Genomic DNA, 21696 nt, shown 5'->3' on the forward strand with positions numbered 1-21696 from the left:
ACCTAAATCGACTGGAGCGGTGACACTAATGCAAGGCAATCCAATCTAGTTAATGTTTCATGCATTATTCACAAGACCGTGAAGTGGATTAAGTGTTTCACTCATTCAGAATTAGCGGCAATGTGTGCAAATGTGACAGGGAAAAGCAGGAATTAAATCTCACGCAGGTGTTGCAGTCACATTCAAGACACCTCATTGTGTATGAGAGTGGTGACCATGGCGACGGGGCTCATGCTATAATGGGGCAGAGCCCAGTAACAAAACAGAGCTAATGTGTCCAACATTGGGGATGCACTTTTGTAAAAATATGATCATGTGATTTATGTGCATGAAACAAATGTAATATTACACGTGCAAGAATAAAAAGGCCAGTCTTTTGTTTTGTCACGCTACAAATAATAAAGCCTCATACAGACATTGTTCTTTTGTTCAGGTCATCAATCAATACTGTATGTATTCTGTGGACCCACGTATGCACACTGCACTCTTCACTCTTTTGTTCACTGAAATGAATGAATCAAAGCGATGGAGAGACTCAATAAACACATGAGCGCTAAAATGGACACATGCAAATGCCTGGAGGTTATACAATCATTGCTTGGATCACACAACTTCTTGTTTTTTGGTTCTGGTCCCGTGGTATGTGAGTGGAGATGTTCTGGACAGAAGACTACATCTTTGTCCAGAGTTCACAAAGGTCACGCATTGGTCCATTCTCAGCCTTGTATAATGAACTTTGGTCAATTAGCAACAAAGTGGTACCACAGAAATGGTCATAGTTTGATTCCGTTCCACAAACACTTAATCAGTTCTTTTATTATGACTTAGAATGTCTCACTTCCTTCCTTCATGAACCCCCATCAGGGAGGGAGCAGGAGCGACTTCCTATAGTTTTTGTTTCCAAGCTACAATGGCTGAGATGGAAGATCCGGGATTAAAAACAGGATGGGGGGGAATACATTTCAACACGGTCACAGTGGATTCTTCCTTTATTCCAGAGAATGGGAGCAAAACAGGAAAGGCGTTCGACTAGTGTGCTTGACTTGACTGAATTTGTACAAATTGGTTTGTTTGTCAAGTAAATCACAAACAACTGCAAGGCATATAGTACATAAAACGCATGTAAATAAAGCTTCAAATGAAATTGTTTGATTGAAAAAGGCAATGCAGGACATGTTGTCAGTAATGAGATGCAAAACCCCCCAGAAAGATCTTGATTAAGAAGGAACAACGCTAATACCACAAGCCCCGCCTACACCGCCCGATGATTGACTGAAGCTCACTAAGGCGACCTCTTATTGGTGCATTTTGCTGTCAGTTTGTTAGTCCCGGCTCTCAGACAGCACACCACCAAGGGGGCAAAAAGAAGAGGACTGGTCAAAGATAAGCAGGATATTCCACACGGAAGATCTTTACTGCTATGGTAAGCTGATACGAAAATATTTCTTTATATATTGTACCAGATTGACCAGTAGATCAAAATTTCCGCGATAAAATAGAGAATGTTTACTTAACAAGAGGTGTTGAGAAGTTGGATGCATTATTTTTAGAATGTGTGGTTTCGTCTTTCCGTTTCTCCTTGTTTTATTGTGGTTTAAGATGCGATTGTGCCTAATTATGATATGATTTGCTTTACCTTGTGCTGTTTGTCGTGTTGTGGGGCTCCCCTGTGTATTTTTACTCACGGGCATGAATGATGATGATAATGATGTTTGGACTCCGTTGCCTGCCAGTGAAGGTGTGATAATTGGGTGCAGTTCTCGCGATGCTTCTTTGTCCACACAGGAACACAAAGGAGAATTCATGCACCTTTTCTTCTCTCCCACCTCTCTCGACCGGCTGCCCCCTTCTACCTGAATTATTCATAATAATGGTGACAGACTGATATCCCATTAAAAATGTGTAAATATGCATGAGGGACAGACTGACCATTCCATAATGTACATACTTTGGGTGCTGTGTATTCAACATATAGCCTAGATATGTTGAATGCATTGTTGAGGAGTCTAAGTTTAAGTTAAGGAGTAATTTAGTTACAGTATGACAGCAGTCAAACAGAGCAACACATTCGTGTGTCTTCAACCAAAATAACAATATTGTATACCTTTAAGGCTGGCCTACAGCTTTCATATACAGTGCTGCATCATACCCCTTTTGTAATATGTATTTATGTATGCGATATGACTTCCATGACTTCCAAGGATAGATCCGAATGGCAATGGAATTCAAATGTATTCAAATAATACTGATGTTTGTGATAAAACAAACTAGATCTTGTATCAGCCAGAGTAAAGAAGTGTAATATGTTGACCCAGTTTTCTGGTGTCATAACCAGGAGAGATTATGATCCATGTGATCAGCGTGGAGTAAAACTGCCCTGTAGACAAAGTACTAATTATTCGTTTTTTGGTACTTACAACTCTCAACACTAGATGGCAGCATTGGACCATCAAGGCTTTGCTTGGCTTTAGGGCTTAAGTTTTATTCATCCATTCTTTTTCTCCGCCCTTATCATCAGTAGGATCACGGGAATGCTGGAGCCTATCCCAGCTTGTCTTCGGGCGAGAGGCAGGGTACACCCTGGACTGGTCGCCAGCCAATCACAGGGCACATATAGACAACACACTCATATTCATACTTTAGACAATTTAGAGTCGCCAATGAACCTAACATGCATGTTTTTGGACAAATTGTTAATGAACACAAGGCACGCCGGTCAACTCCCGATTTTGCCTTCAGAAAATAATTAAGGGATTATTTTAGGACTGTACCAACATGTTAACATCATTAAGTGACATACATGTGTAAAAATAAGAACTGACTAAAAAACTTGCTGAGTTCATGTATTGTTCATGTATTGAGCTTTTTGGCATTTGTACCGGTCATAAAAGAGAAAAGGTGCATTAATCCCTGTTAATATTAAAAAGAAAACAATGTATAATAATGTAGTGGCAGAGGGAGATGCCTGCTTGTACAAGGAAAGTGACTTCCATCACTTACATTTAAAATCAGCTGTTGTGCAGTCACGCCATTGACTTTAGTAATATTGTAATGAGCATCAAGGATGAATGACGGCCGTCTTGCTAACGTCAGTGCAGCACGAGTCCTCCAGTTAAAGGGTAGCATTTGTTTGTGATTCAGCTCGTTACGTGAAATAAAATAATGAATTGTCATCATTCAGAAATTAGATCGAGATGCAGCTCACTTTCCTACATTGCAGTAGGATCCATTTCTGACTCTATGGTTATCATCACAACTTTCCCTCACTTGTGCCGTTCTGTGGTGGCAGCACAAACACACACACACACACACACACACACAGAAAAACAAAAAAGCAAAAGAATATTTAAATAGCATAAGACACACGTGGGCTGCACGGCGGACGAGTGGTTAGCGCGCAGACCTCACAGCTAGGAGAGCAGGGTTTAATTCCACCCTCGGCCATCTCTGGTGTGGAGTTTGCATGTTCTCCCCGTGCATGCGTGGGTTTTCTCCGGGTACTCCGGTTTCCTCCCACATTCCAAAAACATGCTAGGTTAATTGGCGACTCCAAATTGTCCATAGGTATGAATGTGAGTGTGAATGGTTGTTTGTCTATATGTGCCCTGTGATTGGCTGGCGACCAGTCCAGGGTGTACCCCGCCTCTCACCCGAAGACAGCTGGGATAGGCTCCAGCACCCACCGCGACCCTCGTGAGGAAAAGCGGTCGAAAATGAATGAATGAATGAAGACACATGTGTAGGTAATCCTGAGCATTTGCGTTATATTTTACAAGACAACGTAGCTTAATCCTCAAATTGCATGACTCTTGAGGCCTTGTGACCCAAAGATCTGACTGTTGTTGCCGTTCATCTACAGTCCATACCAAAAGTCCCCAAAATCACTGCCACAGCTGTGACAAAAGGACCTTGTTGACCAGCCGACTTTCACTTTCATTTACTACCACCATGTGCTCTTGGCAATGACTGATGACAGTTTCGCAAGAGTCCACTTATCACCAAAATCAGTTTGCACACGGAAAATACGACAGGTTACAACACGAGCTTTAATGCTTCCCTTTCTTTTATGAAGATCGGTGCAAAATGGTTAAGTGTGTGTGGCCGCACAAGAATGTAAGTAGGCGGGTTCACCGCCATCACAAACAACTCACTTTAATTGTTCCACACCGAGTCATGTGAATGTGTAGTCATCTATAAAAACATGCTGTAATGTGATCTAAGAACACGCTTCGGAAACCCAACAAGGTGTGATGCCATGGAGAACTTTCAACCCTCATTGGAAGATTAGGTACTGCGAGACGTTGACCTTCCAGTGACTCACATCCTGTGGTTTATTAACGAAAGCTGAGGTCATGTGACCTCTTGCTTCCTGCCGAGGAAGAATTACTCGTATGTCATTCTTCAGATTCAAAGCAAATACATCCCAGAGACAATAAATGACACTCAAACACATTGTTAAAAGCAAATACATCCCAGAGACAATAAATGACACTCAAACACATTGTTAAAGTTCTTTATTAAAAAAAATCTAAATGCTACAGAACGATACAAAAATAAATAACTAGTGTTTCATGTGCGCAGACACCTAAACACAAATTGACATTTTCAAGCTAGAATAGATATAACATGTGGCCTCCAGGGCTTTGTTGAACATCAGATACACAGATAAATAAAGCCTTCTGCTGCTAAAATAAAAAAGACAACATTAATTGAAGCCCAAACAGCACAAATCTGAGAAATGTGACACTTGATGTAAAATGACACAATCGTCCTCTTCTTTATGAAAGGCCCTCATCTCCAAGTCCAAAAACAAGGTCAGTAACTTTGTTGTGGATGTTTCACGACTGATGTCTAGGTGAGACTCTCCCGCGGTGTCGAGAGTGTCGGCGCTGACCTCTCCTCCTCCTCCTCCTCCTCAGACACAGTTTCACGTTACGACCCAAAGAGTTAGCCCTAGAAAATAAACAACAGCTTGTTTATGCAAATGCAAATCAATGGCAAATGCCCTCCTATTGTGTGTTTCTTTATTCTAAACAATGTTTAAGTGCACCTAAAGCAAGCATGTGTTCTAATAACATATGTAATGACTACCACTGTGTTCATAGTGATTCAAATACAATAGGTTGTTTACTGCATTGTCGCTTTCTGCAACTTAATAAGGCAAACCATCTTGACCTTTGCCCTCCTGCAGTATGGGTAATGCATAGTGTTATTATGCATGGAGGTCAACATTCATTTCTAACCTAAATTGGAGGATTAATTGGGGGGTTGACTTGAGTGCAGGCTTCGACAAGCTGTTGTAGCCTTATGTGTATATGCATTAAGGTATAGTCGTGTGTGTATAAACAGAATGAAGCCCAAAGTCAATCATACCCAAGCCAAATTTGGAGTAAAAGTTCATTTGTATTTGTTGAATGGGTATCTTAGTCAGGAGCTGTATTAGATAGATACATGATAAGTTACTTAATACCACTGATTTTATGAGACAATTTGGAGGAAATTTGCACCGTTCTATGATACTGGTGACATGTATGATCTAGAGCAGATGTTTTAACACCTCTTGTGGACAATTTAAAGAATAAAAAATAATAAATGCGGACCAGCTGCTTTCCAAATATGCATAAAACAAAAGGCTTGTCAAGAGTCTAAAACTACCAAGCACAGACCACTTTGGAGTGTCTTGGGGCCACCAGGAGTCTGAGGACCACAATAAGAGAAACTCCAATCTTTGGTTCTAATGAACCAAAGATCATTTCCTTTGCATGTGTTGAGAAAGCATATGGATCAGTTTGAACAGCTAAAATGTCCAAATTGTAAAGTAAAATTGCATAATTTTGGGGTAAATTATATGTCATCTTACCTAGTCCAGCATCGTATCAGTTGTTTCCCCATCGGTGTATCTGGACTCAGACACACAGGTTCATTGGTACTCTTTAGTGTCACGCTGTAAAACACATACAAGTATACATGTTAGACCACTGAGGGTGTGAATGTGTGTGTGTGTGTAAATACTCACATAACAGTAACCTTGTCGCAGTTAGGGTTCTTCGGATACACGTTGAGCTCCTTCAGTTTTCCCCGGACGGCTTCCTGCGTCTCAGGACATAAACATCTTCCCGGAACAAACGTGCTGTCTGCACAAACATGGTAACGAGATTACGAGTTCACTGAGTGCCGTGCAACACAGGTTAAGTCACACATGCACAGACAAATGTAAACAGCGACAGTACACAGTGGAAACACACAAGCAGGTGTGGGCTCACCTGTGCTCAGGACACAACAAGCTGCCAGCAAGATGAGCTTGCAAAGAGACTGAAGGTTGAGCTTCATGGTTGAATACTGACTAAGCGTTGACACTGAGCTCCGGAGACCAACACTGCTCTTTATATCCTCGTGCTCCTCCCCCCACACACTCGGAGTCGGCCGGGCTTTCCACACCCGGAAATTCCCTGAAGCACTTTCCCTCTTCGGATGCTGCAGAGAGCTTGAACATCATTCTTCTACAACATAGCCACTTTAATTGAAAAAGAAACTAATCTAAATTTAGCAGAATAAATGGTTTAGTCTCCAAACAGCAAACAGCATGGAGGATAATGGGTTGGGGCCTGTTAAAACCAACGTTCAGCTTTTCACAATTCCAATGTATATATGACGCAAAAACCACACAATGCATCACCAGAGGAACACCACAACCACGGTGAAGCATCAAAACATTCAAATGTCTGCTAGAAAGCTGAAGAGGAATTTCACCTCTCAGCATGACAATGAGCCCAAAAATAGAGCGGAACCTCCAAAGCGGATTGTCCCAAAAGTTGTACAATTTTTCCGGAAAAATAAAAAATTGCAGTTTAAACCATTCTAGTGCATGAAATCACAGTAAGTGCAGTATTAGTGTATGTTGTGAGAGGTCAGCTCAGTGAACATCTACATGCTAAACTCCAGTGCAAACTCCAATGGGAACTGTGCAATGATAACCATAATGTTTGCTTAAATATCAATGACAAATAAATAGCTTTGATAAAAAGCTGACCCTGATGAAACCAGCTTAGTACTTTACATGTTTGTTTCTTGTTCATTGTGCTTACATTATGGGCCATATTATTTCTTGAAATCACTTATTTGTGGTCTCATTTTGCTTACATTAACTTTCTGTCACTGTGAACTAATTGCGTGCTCTCGCTAACAGATGTTTTCTAAAGGAGTGTCAATGTCGTACCTGGCTGGTAAGGAGAGCGGTGTTTAGGCTTTGCCAATGGGTGTCACAGCATGTTGCCTCTTGGATTGTTGGCTCTGTGTCAACAAGAGCATGTGATTTATCCTAACTGCTGGTCTCTTGCTCTTACTGGAGCACAGCAGGAACACCATTATCTGCCATATGCCACTTCTCTACACTTGGATCTATTTGCATCTTGCCAAATATGCCAATTGCAACAATATATATTTCATTCATTTATCATTATAATTATCATTCATAAATTTTTGATTAATCAATATCCTGTATTTATTCATGAATTATACAATGTTTGTCATTTTTTTACAACTCATTAATTTGAATGTATTTTATTATTTTAAAAGTCTATTTATTTCCTATATATTTACATATTTTCTAATTTAAACTGACTATAATGAGCATACACAGCATGATGGATGGATGGAAATTACTGCAATTTAAAATAAAACTTGTATTCCCTCTGTCTTTCAACACTGCTAAGAAACATGAAGACATATTTCTTTCCCTTTTCTGTGTATTATAACGCGAGAAAACAAGTGAATATGAGCTAGCTAACAATGCATGTCACTGGGATACACCTGTTTTGACTATGAAGCCCTCTAACGATGTTGCATTGTTTGATATACATGCTGTGATCATGTATTAACTCGTACAGTTGTGATAACATGTAGTATTTGCAGTATCTAGCTGTATTTTGAAGATTTAAAACACTACCCAAACTTCTTTAGTTCTTGAGCACTTTAGTTCGTCAACAACAGTGGCATAGATACAGCGACATCACTTACGATGTCCGCTCTCAATGGGATGGCTGTGTCTTCCAGCACAAGACGTGTGCTCAGGTCCTCAGGTTGAGCATCTTGTTGAGCGGTTATCAAGGTCTCGCGTTCGTCTGCCAGGTCTGCCATTTTTTTAGTGTTTGTGAGAGCTACGTATAGCGTTTCCATGACATCCATTGGTGATGTAAAAATGTATTTGTCTTTCTTTGTGCTACAGCTGAAGTCCTGTCAGAATGGTTGAGCATCAAACCTACGTGAAGCTGAGTGCTGACAAACTGATACAAAAGTGAGTCCTCCCACATACACATGAACAATCACATCTACATATGTATGTCACGGTAGGATTATGGCTCCCTCACCATATTGCAGTTTTTCAAGTAATAATAAATGATGTGTCACGTTCGGGCTTGCGAGCTGTGCGATGCGACCCCAGGATGCAGAGAGCAGGACCAAAAGTGCAGATAAAACGTTGACTTTAATGGCAGCAGCAGGACACAACAACTACCAAGCAAAAGGCAAACCAAACACACGACTATTCACAATGAAGCCACGACAGAAAGAGCACACACCTGAACTAAATAGGGATTATGAAATTAGAGGCAGGTGCGTGAAAGAGCAGGGGTAAGGAAAACGGAAGGGAACGACCAAGGAAGTGGTTTAAAAATAAGGGCATGGAAACCAGAACAGAGTCAAAGAAGGAAACTAAAAGAGCTGTCACGAGAGAGTGAAGCCCAAACGTGACATGATGGCTGTTTTGTGGTGGACTATCGTCTATTATTAGTCAAGAAATATTGAAACACAAGTTATATGTAGTATTCTGGTCACTTGGCAGTAGTAATGTTAATGAGCCATAACGTTAGATTACATACTTTCATACTACATGGAGACTGGCCACTGAGCCAGCATAATCGAGCCGTCATGCCGCGGATTATAAGGCTCATTATGTGTGGAAGTGGTACGTTTTTGCCTTTTTTTGTCCTTCTTCCCCACTCCATTTCAAACTCATTAAGTTCAGCAAGTTAAGTAAATTGGAGAGTCTGTTATGTAGCTGCAGTGTTCTGTGATGTAAACAAAGATTAATAGGAGTGTAAAAGTGACTTTTGGGCTGTTATTTCATGTCTACAGTGCTCTAATAATGTTAAAACCCATATTAAGAAAGGTTTAAACAGGTTTAAAAACAGGTTGAAAATATTCAGGTTATTACCGCCGCCAAGCACAGTGCAGTGGTTATGTTTTTATCTGTTTGCGTTCACAATAACTTGAAAAGTTCTGAATGGTTTCGGATGAAATTTTCAGGAATTGTCGGAAATGGGATATGCAAGAACGCATGAAGTTTTGGGGGTGATCCTGATTACAGTTTGGATTCAGGAATTTTGTAAAGGATTCTTTAACATTGCAAGATTGGATCATTTTTTCAATTTTTGCAAAGACTGATCCAAAAAAATGTAGGATTATTATTTTGATGTGAATCACAATATGGGGGCCGGGGGGGGAATCTGTGCTCTCTGAGTGCTTTTCTAGTTAATACAGAATTTATTGCGGTCAGGTCTGGAACCAATTAAGCACGATAAACGAGGGACGACTATACACAGTGATGCCAAGACTGACTGCACTGCGGTGTGAGGGGGGGTGAGCTAATCCTCTTGTTCTTCGTCAGGTCGGACATCCTGTCGCTGCTTAGGACCTACAACTGCTACCACGAAGGGAAGAACTTCCAGCTGAGGGCTCATGAGGTAAGCGAAGTACATGTTCAGGAAATTTGGGGAATCTGTTTATCCTTTGCTGCATGGATAGAAGCAGTGCTTCATCATATGGAAAATGAAACCAGTTAAACCAGTGCTGTTGTTCTCAGACAGACAAAGGGGGATTAAAATGGGCCTGTCCCGTATACAAAGTGTCCAATATGGAGATCAACTGCTTACAAACCACAAAAAAAATCCCCATTTCACTCAAGTTAATATGGAATAAAGGAGTGTTCTCCTCAGATATGCAGTTTTACACATAAACCACCGCTCGCCAACTTAACCTTTTGCTGTTGGGTCTGTAAAATTGTTGGCAAGAGTATGGTTATTTGTTTGATAATTGTTCTGTGGTATTTATGGCCAGGAGTTTCCCCTTGTGTTCACCAGCAGGTTGCTGAGTGGACTCAGACTCTATACTGTATGTGTGTGTGTGTGTGTGTGTGTGTGTGTGTGTGTGTGTGTGTGTGTGTGTGTGGGCAGGCAACAGTGGTCATGATGTGTCCCTCATATTTGTCCCCCCATCGGTCAGACTTAGGATATTGTCTCATTCTGGGAAAGTCCCACACATTCCGACTGATGGCGACCCTCACATGGACTGCAAAATCTGAAAGTACTGTACACTAATTAAAGTTATATTTACTTTACAGTATTTTTACTAATACAATTGAATGCACCTTCTTTGATTTATGTATACCTTCATCTATATTTGACAATTCACAAAGATACAGAGTAAATAAGAACTTTCATCCATCTATTTTCTATGCCACTTATCCATGGTTATGCTAGGTTGTCTCAGCCGACTTCGGGTGAAAGACGGGGTACACCCTGTTCCTGTCACCAGCCAATCACAGGACACATATTGTATAGACAAACAACCATTTACACTCACATTCATACCTATGGACAATTCAGTCGCCAATTAACCTAACATGCATGTTTTTGGAATGTGGGAGGAAACCGGAGTACCCGGAGAAAACCCCCGCACGCATGGGGAAAACATGCAAAGTCCACAGAGAGATGCCCAAACTAACGGGCATTCGAACCCAGATTTTCCAACATATACCTTTTATAAAGTATATAGAGATACAAAAGTATGCAATGTGTCTAAATGCATTTGGCTCTTTCTGAGGAACACAATGGTGCTAATTGGCTTATTTATGTCATGGATAAGACACATCAGAGGCAATAAGAGATGATAAATGTAGAATGAACATCAAGTTAGCTAGTCTATAATGAGCATGAACATGAATGAGTTAAGGTAACCAAATATGGTTCTGTGCCCAATAGAGTGATACACAAAAGGCTCATTCTGGGTGCCGAGTGCCATGAGACGTTGATTGTTGTTTTTCACACAGTGTATTTTAACCCTGTTGCCGTCATACAGAAAGGAAACTAGTCATAATTGATACTTTCAGGATAAAATTGTCAGAGTCAAAGTTCCACTCTGAGTAAACAGGACTACTGTGAGGTCTTGTTTGTAAAGTTAAAGCTGACGAGTCCTGTGTGAAAGGAGGTCAGGGGAGCTGGTGAATAACACTCTCCAATAATGTCGTTTTTTTTTAAGGTGAGGTCATGATCACGTTCACTGGGTGTAGTCATATGATCTTTTAGTCAGGTTGTATCAGGTGCTGTGGTGCTTTGTTATTGCAGGAAGAGCCCAGACACTTTTTGGAATCAAGAACAAGCCCTTACATGTTTGCTTTGTATGCGTGTAACTGTAAGGCTCATAATGATGAGGAGATTCATTATGACACAGATTCCTTTACTAATGCATTGTTCGTATATTTTCATTCATTGAGCGATTCTTTGTTTTGCTATTAGTTCGGATTCACCAAAAAAACATTTTAAAGCAGGGTGTTTTCAAGGTAAACAGTATGGTGAATTACTGGAAGAATCATTGGGCAAAGCAGAAAGTGACAAACTTCTGAAATGTGTGATTGAAGTCGTATTATACATTTATATTCATCAATAAACGTCCTATGTCATTCATCAAGCAGGCAGGCTGTGCATTTAAATTAAACGTGTGGAAGAAACTGAAACTCAAATGTGTTCGGACCGTTAATTAATTTCTGTGAGTTTATCCCCCTCTGGTGGCTCTGTTAGGTACTAAAAAAGAAAGACACCATCCGTTGTAGCACCTCTACCACTAGATGGCAGTATTGCTGCAGGTTATAAGAATTCAATCATAACAGCAAATATTGTATTAATAAGCATTTTGTTAGCACTGACAAATAATGTTTACAAAATATTATATATTATATATATATATATATATATATATATATATATATATATTATAATTTATTAATTGATAAAACCATCATTATCATCATCATGTTTTGGATGAATTAGTCAGAATGTTTTACTGTTTAATTTTCATATTTGCCTTCATTTTTATCAGAATATATTTTACATATGTCTAGGTTTACACTGAAAATGGGTTAGCATTGTAATGTTGGATGATAAAAAAAAAAGAAACTGACAATACTGTTGTAATTTACAATATGAAATTACTATTTTAAAGAAAACTTGGAAAAAAGTTTTGTTTATAAAATCCCTTTTCCCTGCCCTTGAGGGGTTGATGCTAAGAGACAGAGATCGTAACATTTATTTATTTTTTAAAGATTAATAAAAAAAATTATCGACCGGTTAATCGATTATTAAAATAATATTTAGTTGCAACCCTAGATTTGATTTCACATTGAGTTTATTACTAATTTTAATTATTATGAAGTTTTAAAATTACTATCAGGTTTAACTTGCATGTCAAAAATGTCTTAAACTAAAAATATATTGTTTTTGGTCAAACATTTGTATGTTTTCTTTAAGTCCCGCTTTGGGCCACATTGAAGCAGTGTTACCGTTTCAAAAGCAGCAAGTTGGCACGAGTATCAGATAATAGTTATTGGCCATTTTGGGGCTCAATAAGTGTTAACATTGAAACGAAAGTAAAACAGCTTCATCTTCATTATCACTTCAGTATTTTAATAGAACCTGTATCGTATACTTCTTTAAAAACAATGTAAACATGTGATCCTGCATCCACAGTGCATACAAATAAATACTTGTTCATTCCTTGTGCATCCATTATTGAGATGACGTGCGCCTTCATAATGTCCTCCCCTTCAAGTCCTTATCCGACCAAACAGCCAGTCCACAGGGTCTTTACCCCGACAGTCTTGTTGTCTGCTGCTCCTAAGGGAACCGTCCTCTAAGGTACTCCCGCCCAAAGAAGGTCTGCAAGTCCTGTGGGTGCGTGGTGACCCGCGAGAAAGTGAGGATGAAACGGAGTGTTTCATTTGAGCCTTGGACAACTGGCTCAGCCTGGTGGACCTCTGGTGTCTCAAGGGGCCTGGGCTCAGGCCCCCCACGGGACGAGCGAGAGCTTCGATGCTGGTCATGTAGTCTTCCAGTGACTGGGAGGGCTGGCAGGCTGCAGGGTGCAGGGGAGAGTCCTCGAGTGTCTCAATGATGGTGGGCAGGAGAGGCAGGGAGAGTAGCAGACGCTTGTGTGTCATTCTGGGGAAGGGAAAGAAACAAAATTCCTTATTAATAATCACATTAGCACATGATTATACTAATGCTAATCTCTTTAAAAGTATGGAATATAGTTGAAAAAAAGTATAAAAAGAAGCTTCCTCACCTTTGCTGATGCACTTGTGGTTGTGATATAAAGCAGAGTGATGTGTTGTGGACTCAGTCTTGAATGTCTGAGGTCCACAGCTTGCATGGCAGCTTTATAGAGGCAGCCTCCAACAGTGATTAGGCGTGACGGCTAAATATAACTCTGCCGACCTTACTCACATCTTTGAGCGTGTGGTTGTATGTGAGAGAGACCGAAAGCGAGAGGGTGTGTTCAAGGCTGTTCCGGAAACCTTGGAGCAGTGTGTTCGCAGGCTTGGCCTCATTTAGTGTTTATATTACAGGAACAATGAAGCTTTGGGAGGGATTCGCCTGACCTGACACAAACACAAAAAAAAGCTGCCTCCTTTGACAATTTCTAACATCTCTCGTTATATTTGCACCGTGAAACAACACAGTCATAACAAGTGACACCCTCCTGATTATTCATGCACTTTTAACAGCATGTAAACAAGACAGGAACCAGTTTTATAACTTGTGTTCCACAATAAACAAGGGATGGCTGTAGTCAATAACTTTTAAATTGCAATCTTGTAAAAGACTGAAGGTCCAGGCGTATCCATCCTTTAAAGACAGTTTGGTAACACTTTACAGAAAGTACTCAAAATTACATGATGAATGAACCTACCTAACCCAAACCCCCTCCTCAGTAATTCACTCAAAAGTTATGTGCCTTAGTCATTAGTTCCTCATCAATATCTACTGTATTTTTGTGTACCTTTTGTAAAGTGATGGTTTTTGTGCTAACATTCCAAAATAACAATGCAATTTTTTTCCTGCTGAGCTAAATGTACAATTTCACTTGAGTTAAACCTAAATATTTTGCCCCTCTGCCGACGTGATCCAAAGCTGCCACATCTCCATGACCCTCAGTGCTTCAGACATGACTTCACCCTTGGACTGTATACAAAGGGCGGGTTCGGCCTGATGACTTTTCTCTAAAATGAGAAGCTTCAGCCTGAAGTGAATGTTCCTGCACGTACACCTGACATTGAGCCTTTGTGGCTGGGAGCCTGCAGGATTTCCTCTCTGAGCAACGTGTGTGTGTGTGTGTGTGCACGTGTATGTGTGCATGTAGGAGGAGGGGGAGCTCATCCTGGAGGGTTTACTGAACATCCACTGGGGTCTGCATCGACCGATCAGACTTCAAATGTACGATGACAATGAAAGGCTGCGTGTCAAACGGTACGACAGCCCAACTCTTCTCCAGACTTTACATTTAAGACTACAAACTAACACCTTGTCCGCTAGCCATCCCCATGCTGCTTTGTGTCATTTAGCACTTACTACTTCTAACATAGTAATACATGATGCTGTTGTAACACACATTAACATACTTTTTTTTTTCCAAAAAAATGATCGAATGTGGATAGTTCACTTTACAAAAAATGTACTGCATTCCCTTTTTCGTCAATTTAAAACTGTGCTAACAAGTTTTTTTTTAACATTATCAGAGCCCTGTAGACATCAAATAGCATCCCTATAGTCCCCTTTCCACTCCTATTACTCATTTTTTACTCTATACTGTGCAACTCTTATGATGCAGGAAGCTAAGTGAGCTAAGAAGCAAGCAAGCTAACAACCAATAGGAAAAGATTTGATTGAAATGACTTATTGTCTTTCAGAGCCCATCTAATTGGCAACCAAAAGGTATTAAAGTGCTGTGTAATTTATAACATACCTACAGTATACAAACACACACAAGTTTACATATACTGTATGACTACGACAAATGGTATAAATATACTAACATGCATTTTTTTAACATTTATATTTCAATGTGTGTATCTATAGGAACAGCAAGTGCATAACCGCAAAGCAGCACTCATCAGAGTCAAACAATAATTCACTAGGCAGAGAAATTGGACCTGCTGGTAAGTAAACCGATCACATGTAGTTGCTCCTACAGACTGTATATACATAACTGTACTATATATATATATATATATATATATATATATATATATATATATATATATATATATATATATATATATATATATATATATATACACACACACACACACACACACACACACACACACACACACACCAACTGCAGATTATACATTCAAGACAGATTGCAGCCTGCTTCAGTCAGCATGTCCAGCAGTGAACCATCCACTCACGTGCAGAGATAATCTGATCACGAGACGCAAATAAGATCACCGCATGTAACCAGACTGAGGGTATTTAAAGGTTTCATCTGGTCCAGTCCAGGTTTATTTTGTGCACTATTCACCTCTAAAGCATATGCTTCATGATTAGCAAATAAGTAAACATTTATATTTTATTGATCAATATTCATTGTAACCCCTTGGACATTTCTGAAGCATTTCAATCCAGATTACTGGCTTTAATAGAAAACTTTAGTCATATCATCATTTGAAGCCTCTGGCTTGGCAATTCACAACATATTTGTAATTAAACTGAAAAATTGTAATTCATTCGCTACCAAAGACGGATTTTTACGTTATTTTTAACCCGACGATGTATTTACATATTCTACATTTTTTTTGCATGAGAGGCAAAAAGAGGTGATGATGCAAGTGCACAAAAAAAGAGATCATGTTCAGTAAAAATGGTCACAAGGTGGCAGAAGTGTATTTGATAAGACTTCAGCATGCATCTTTCCCATGTATTAAAGCCAAGTGGAAACGCAGTGAAGGTAAATTTTAATGCATGCACGTGCATAAACAGTTGTATACTGTGATAATATGCTGTGATGTATTAACCACCATTAAAGGTCACCAACAATTTGAAGCAAGTCTCAGAGGTTATAGCCACAATTGTGTATTGGAAAAGTGTTCGCCAAAACTGGTTCTCTGGAATTTCGTGTTTAGATTAAAAGTGCTTATAAAGTAACCACATGTGAACGCGCCATTTAGTGTTTCTGGAGCTTTTATGCAAATGAGCAGAGTTTGTGCATGCTTGTCTCCAACAGTGTGTTTGGCTCCAAGACAGGCTATTGTGTACATAGTATACGCTGTAACTCTGCACTTACACGTAATATAAACCATATATCACATACAATGGTGAAACATGAAGCAGTGCGACCGGAGAATAGACGTTAGCAACACTAGCATAGCTATGTGAGCGACAGTGCTAACATTACACTGACATTTTAATAGCAACATGATGCAAGGTTGGTCTATTCGCTGAAGAAATTAAAAAAAGAAGAACTTAGAGCTCTTACATCAGTAGTAGTAGTACATCATAGTTCCTGGCTTTATTTTAAGATGTGTAGCGAAGCCTGGTTTAAAAAGCCACCGTTTGCGTACCTCTTCTCTCAAAACTGGAGCACACAAGTGAGGGAGTTGATAGCTATTTTTTACGTTTGGTGCTCATTAATGGGCTCTAGTGCAGGGGTGGGCAAACTACAGCCTGGGGGCCACATGCGGCCCACTAGGCGTTTGAATCCGGCCCGCCTGTTGTTTTCGAAGTATTGAAACTTTTAACATACAAACTGGCAACGTGACTTGCAAGTCGGATGTCTGATTTAGTAAAAAAAAAAAACAACAAAACTGTAAAATTTAATTACATAATTTGATGTAGTCTGATGTTTAAAGTGCTCCTAACAAAAGGGACATGAGAACATACAGCTGAGAATTTTGGCAATTTTGTTAACTCAATGCGGCCGAAGAGTCAAAATATTGGCCCACCCCTGCTCCTTACAGTAGGGTCTTCCTACTGTTATATAATTATTTTGTAATTATTTGTAGGTTATAATTCCATTTTGCATAATAGGGAGCCTTTAAAGTCCTCTATTTTTATGTTTACATTTCTGAGATAACAGATTGTTTATGTTAAATTATCAAGCAAAAACCTTGTCTTGTTATTGAAAAAGTGCCAGCTGCAGCAGCTAAAGAGGGTGTTGATATTTCCCTTTATTGTGTAGGTGGGGATTTGGAGGGGCATGAGGAAGAGGAGCCTCAGCTGCTGAGGACCAGAAGTGATGCTTCTTTCATGCAAGTCCAAAGGAGGTCAAGGACAAACACAGCTAGAGACCTGCAGCGTTTACGCACACACAGGTTTTCAATCAATGGACACTTCTACAACCACAAGGTACACAAAAGCTTTCACACATCCGCGTGTATTGTCAAACGTCTGTGACATGCACACAGACATACTGTAGTACTGTAGAGTACATGGGTGCCGGTGCAGGTGCAGCAGGGAAGATGTGAAGATATTTCCTGGGCGGATGTTCCTGTACTTGGAGTGCTCAAGTTTGACAATAGCCACCCATGTGCTGATTTGACTAATGAGTCATCTGACGAGGAACACTTCCATCAGATCCTCTTTGACTGTAATGTGTGTGTGTGTGTGTGTGTGCTGTTGAACACTGTGCAGCTGCACAACCAGTAACTTCCCCTCTGGTCTGGACTTCCTGTACACAATGTTCAAAGCACCTAAGTTCAGAAATAATGAAAACAATGTTACTGACACTCTTGGTCTTCTCTTGTGTGACACCCCCCACAGACATCTGTGTTCACTCCGGCCTTTGGCTCAGTCACTAACGTGCGAGTAAACAGCGCCATGACGACGGTACAAGTACTGAACATGCTGCTACAAAAGTTTAGGGTAAGACCAACATGTACTGTGCTGATGTTTCATTTTAAGTTGAAAGCATTCTCCACATCACCTTATATAAAACACATGCCTGTATAAATAGCATTCATTTGTAAAACCAATAGCAGGGGTCCTTTACTTACATAATATGATGTTGATGTTGACCTATGGACAATTTAGAGTCTCCAATTAACCTAACATGCATATATTTGTTTGCGTGACCAACGTGCTAACCACGAGGCACTGCGCAGCCTGTGTTGTGCAATATGCTTAATAAGTGACAATGTGGTCAAAGAGAGCATTCCCACTTTCCACTGCAAGCCATGCACACGGACAAATGGAGCACATAATTTCATTAGCATGCACTGTTCAGAATGTTCTGAACTCCTGTTTCGATGCTAGAATAAATGCTTTTTGAGCCACTACAATTGATTCCATGTTCATCTTCTCATAGCTGACTTTTTGTTGTGCTCATTTCGACAGCGAGTAAGTTGAGACCGAATTAAGCATCCCTCAGCTGGTTGTAGCCAAGTTGTGCACTCCTTTGTGCTTTAATTACTTTTAACAACAATTACATCTACTGTATTTGTATTTTTCCATATTATCTTTCGACCGGGACTCCAAATTAAGAGCACATGCTGGGGACAAACAGCATACTGTACTTAATAACTTATAACACACAAAATACCCAAGATAATGAACTTATGATGTGAGTCATTCCAGGAAGAAGCAGTGTTTTTTCTAGAAAGGCTTGTAAGGACACCGCTTCAGGCGACCATGTGTCACACATCATATTGCAGTTCTGCAAGAGTTATACAGTATTTATGAAATGTTTATACTGTACTTAAAATTAAGGATTATAATATTTGTAATATTTGTGTCTTTTAAGGTGGAAAATAAATCCGAGGAGTTTGCTCTTTACATGGTTCATGAGTCTGGCGGTAGGTTTGGATTTGAATATGTTTTTTTTCCCTTGTACGTGATGCATGTAGAAAGACAAATACTCCATGCAAACTGGTTAGTAGATGAATTGGGGTGTTACTGATTTTATGGCTGCTCTTAGAGAGGACCCACTTGAGGGATGGCGAATACCCACTGGTGGCTCGTGTGCTTCACGGGCCTTGTGAGAAGATCTCTAAGATCTTCATTATGGAGGCCGACCTAGGAGAGGAGGTCACCTACGATGTAAGTCACAGCCTCCTTTTCGTCACGTGGTAGTCCTGGTGCCTACGAGCGACCCCCTTTGAAATGAGCCCAGACACACAATGGCCTGAAATAATGTCAGGTTAAATTTAGCGAGCTGAGGAACGCTATCCTGCTTTCTGACAATAGCTTTGCTGCTGTGTGCTGTGACGGCACGGAGAGAAACAAGACCATTGCCAGGAAGATTCTCATGTTTATGTTTGATTTCATTCACAATAACAAACAAAGAAGTGTCTGGTTATGCAATCAAACTGACTCCTTGTGAAATTCCTCGCAGTTTAGTTCTCCCTGCGGTGTGATCAGATGTTTGTCACAATCAACATCGAAGCTGTTCCGGAATGTCTAAAGCAGAAATGTGATTTGTTTCTCAGCAGCAAAGCACAACCAAACACAAATGTTAAGTCCACGTCACAACAGATGTCTCAGATGTGCATCTTTTTTTTTTTGGCCTGTTTTAGGGTACTGGGGCTTGTATTTTCATGTAATTAGTCTGAATTACATTACAATAGATTTTATTTCTGTACTGTACACATTTTTATGTGTTTCATCCCCCAGGTTGCTCAGTACATCAAATTTGAGATTCCAGTTTTGGACAGCTTTGTGGAAAAGCTAAAAGAGGAAGAAGAACGGGAAATCAATAAACTGACTAAAAAGTAAGTGAAGAGTCTCACTCATACGGAGTTCCTCATTGAACGTAAGATTACGAGAAGCCTGTCTGTGTCTCCTAAACGTGTTATGAAATCAAAACAACCCTGCAGCCTGTCAATGGAGGCATTGTTAGCTTTAACAAGCGAGAATGATCAAAAAAGTCATATTAGCTGCACATGTGCCTTGTAATCCCCATTGGACCCCAGATAACCTCAGTTTACCCCTCTGCAGGTACATCACTCTGAAGTCGATGATTCTACATCAGCTTGAGGACAGAACCTGTGATCCAGTTTAATCCTCCATTATTATAGTCACATTTTGTGTGACACTTTTAATGACTTTGTGTATATTTATACTTTTGTCATATTTCCTCTGACTTTGTATGCGATAAATTGCCTTAAAGTTGTTGCATTTCTGTACCAAATAAACATTTTTTTTAAGTGTCCTGTTCTGCCACAGTAACTGGGGAACGTATTACTATTAGCATTGTTCTTCCGAGTGACCTTTCTGCCGACCAGTTCCCATGAGCTGTGGGTGTGGGAGAGCTGATCGGCTTTACACAATGAGGTATCCTGAGGGAGGAGGGCTGTTCCCTTTTTCCCACACTTTCACAAACAGCAAAGTCTGTTGACCGTTGTCATTTTTGCAGGACCAACCTTGACCTTCAGTCAGGCGACCATTATTATTAGTTGATTAATGCAAGTACTTGCCTGAGTGTGTGAGATCTTGACCTGCATCCTTTTCCCCTTGGATGTGACTGCTGCAAGGGAAAAATATACAAATTCAGCACACCATGCAAAAACATTTCCGGAATTAAACAAAAAAATGCAATAAAGTATATTGTAATGAATTGATATGCCAGAGGACCGCACGTTGCATGTTGGCCACACAATCTCCCCGTGTGTGGGTTTTCTCCCACGTTCCAAAAACATGCATGTTAGGTTAATTGGCGACTTTAAATAGGTATGAGTGTGAATGGTTGTTTGTCTATATGTGCCCTGCGACTGGCTGATGACCACTCCAGGGTGTACCCGCCTCTCGCCCGAAGACAGCTGGGATAGGCTCCAGCATACCCCTGCGACGCGAGTGAGGATAAGCGGCATAGAAAACAGATGGATGATATGCTAGATCTGAAATTAAAGCAGGAAGTGACCTTTTAGATTAAATGATTTATCCACCCTCAAGTATAACAATGTAACATACCGCTACATACTTTCTGAAGTCACCAGCTCCAAACTGTATTTTTTCCTCTAATTGTCTAGGATTTTACAAGGATTTGAATAGTTTGTGTTAGTTGCATAACACTGAGGCAAAAGCCTGTATCTAAACACACACAATCACATGGTTTTTTTCGTATCCAAACATTGAGGACGGGTAGGCTCTAAAATGTTGAATTTGGAACAAAGCATTCTCTACGATGCCATCTCCTGGCCAAACAACAAAATGCACACCTTTTTCACCCTTCAAGTACTGTAAATGAGACTGAGGATTCCATGTAATTGTTTTAAAGCATTTAGGTTTATGTCAGAACCAACATAATGTCTTTATGATTAATTTTTAAATCAAAAGGGCCAAAAAGCACAATATTTTTAGTCTTGCTAATGTTGACAAAACTACATTAGCAAACTCAACTCTCCTCTCTGTACTGAGCCATACTCCTCTCACTTCAACACAGCACAGATGAACACTGAATGGGGAACGCCAACCTTGAATAAATATCACAATTCATTGTTGAGTATTGTGAAAAATAAACAGAATGGCATGTGACAATGAAACCTCGAACAAATTCGAGTAGTATGGTAGACCAATTCACTGCATCCGCACCTTGTGGCGAGAAGTTTAGAGCTCATCCTCTTGTTCTTTGGTTTTATTTTAGTAGAAAAAT

General features: G+C 40.0%; 2 protein-coding genes across 3 annotated transcripts; one reads left to right on the forward strand and one right to left on the reverse strand.

Moving 5' to 3' along the window:
- The first annotated feature begins 1333 nt into the window (after window positions 1-1333).
- rassf4a (Ras association domain family member 4a) lies at window positions 1334-20662 on the forward strand. Of its 2 annotated transcripts, XM_058058333.1 has the most exons (11): window positions 1334-1423; window positions 8225-8293; window positions 9665-9740; window positions 14470-14576; window positions 15186-15265; window positions 17290-17456; window positions 17871-17972; window positions 18850-18901; window positions 19024-19145; window positions 19719-19816; window positions 20043-20661. In XM_058058333.1, the coding sequence occupies exons 2-11, from the start codon at window positions 8241-8243 to the stop codon at window positions 20104-20106; spliced, it is 921 nt and encodes a 306-aa protein (XP_057914316.1). In that variant the 5' UTR covers window positions 1334-1423; window positions 8225-8240; the 3' UTR covers window positions 20107-20661. The 2 variants fall into 2 exon arrangements, with proteins under 2 accessions (XP_057914316.1, XP_057914317.1); XM_058058334.1 differs by lacking the exon at window positions 1334-1423 and having other exon boundaries at window positions 8230-8293; window positions 20043-20662.
- LOC131107888 (uncharacterized) lies at window positions 4510-8300 on the reverse strand. The gene is made up of 5 exons (XM_058058337.1): window positions 8017-8300; window positions 6264-6474; window positions 6017-6134; window positions 5861-5944; window positions 4510-4953 (listed from the first exon to the last, which is right to left on the reverse strand). Exons 1-5 carry the CDS (start codon window positions 8182-8184, stop codon window positions 4839-4841), a joined length of 696 nt encoding a protein of 231 aa, XP_057914320.1. The 5' UTR covers window positions 8185-8300; the 3' UTR covers window positions 4510-4838.
- Window positions 20663-21696: the final 1034 nt, after the last annotated feature.

Source organism: Doryrhamphus excisus, chromosome 20 (genome assembly GCF_030265055.1).
Source record: "Doryrhamphus excisus isolate RoL2022-K1 chromosome 20, RoL_Dexc_1.0, whole genome shotgun sequence".
NCBI lineage: Eukaryota > Metazoa > Chordata > Actinopteri > Syngnathiformes > Syngnathidae > Doryrhamphus > Doryrhamphus excisus.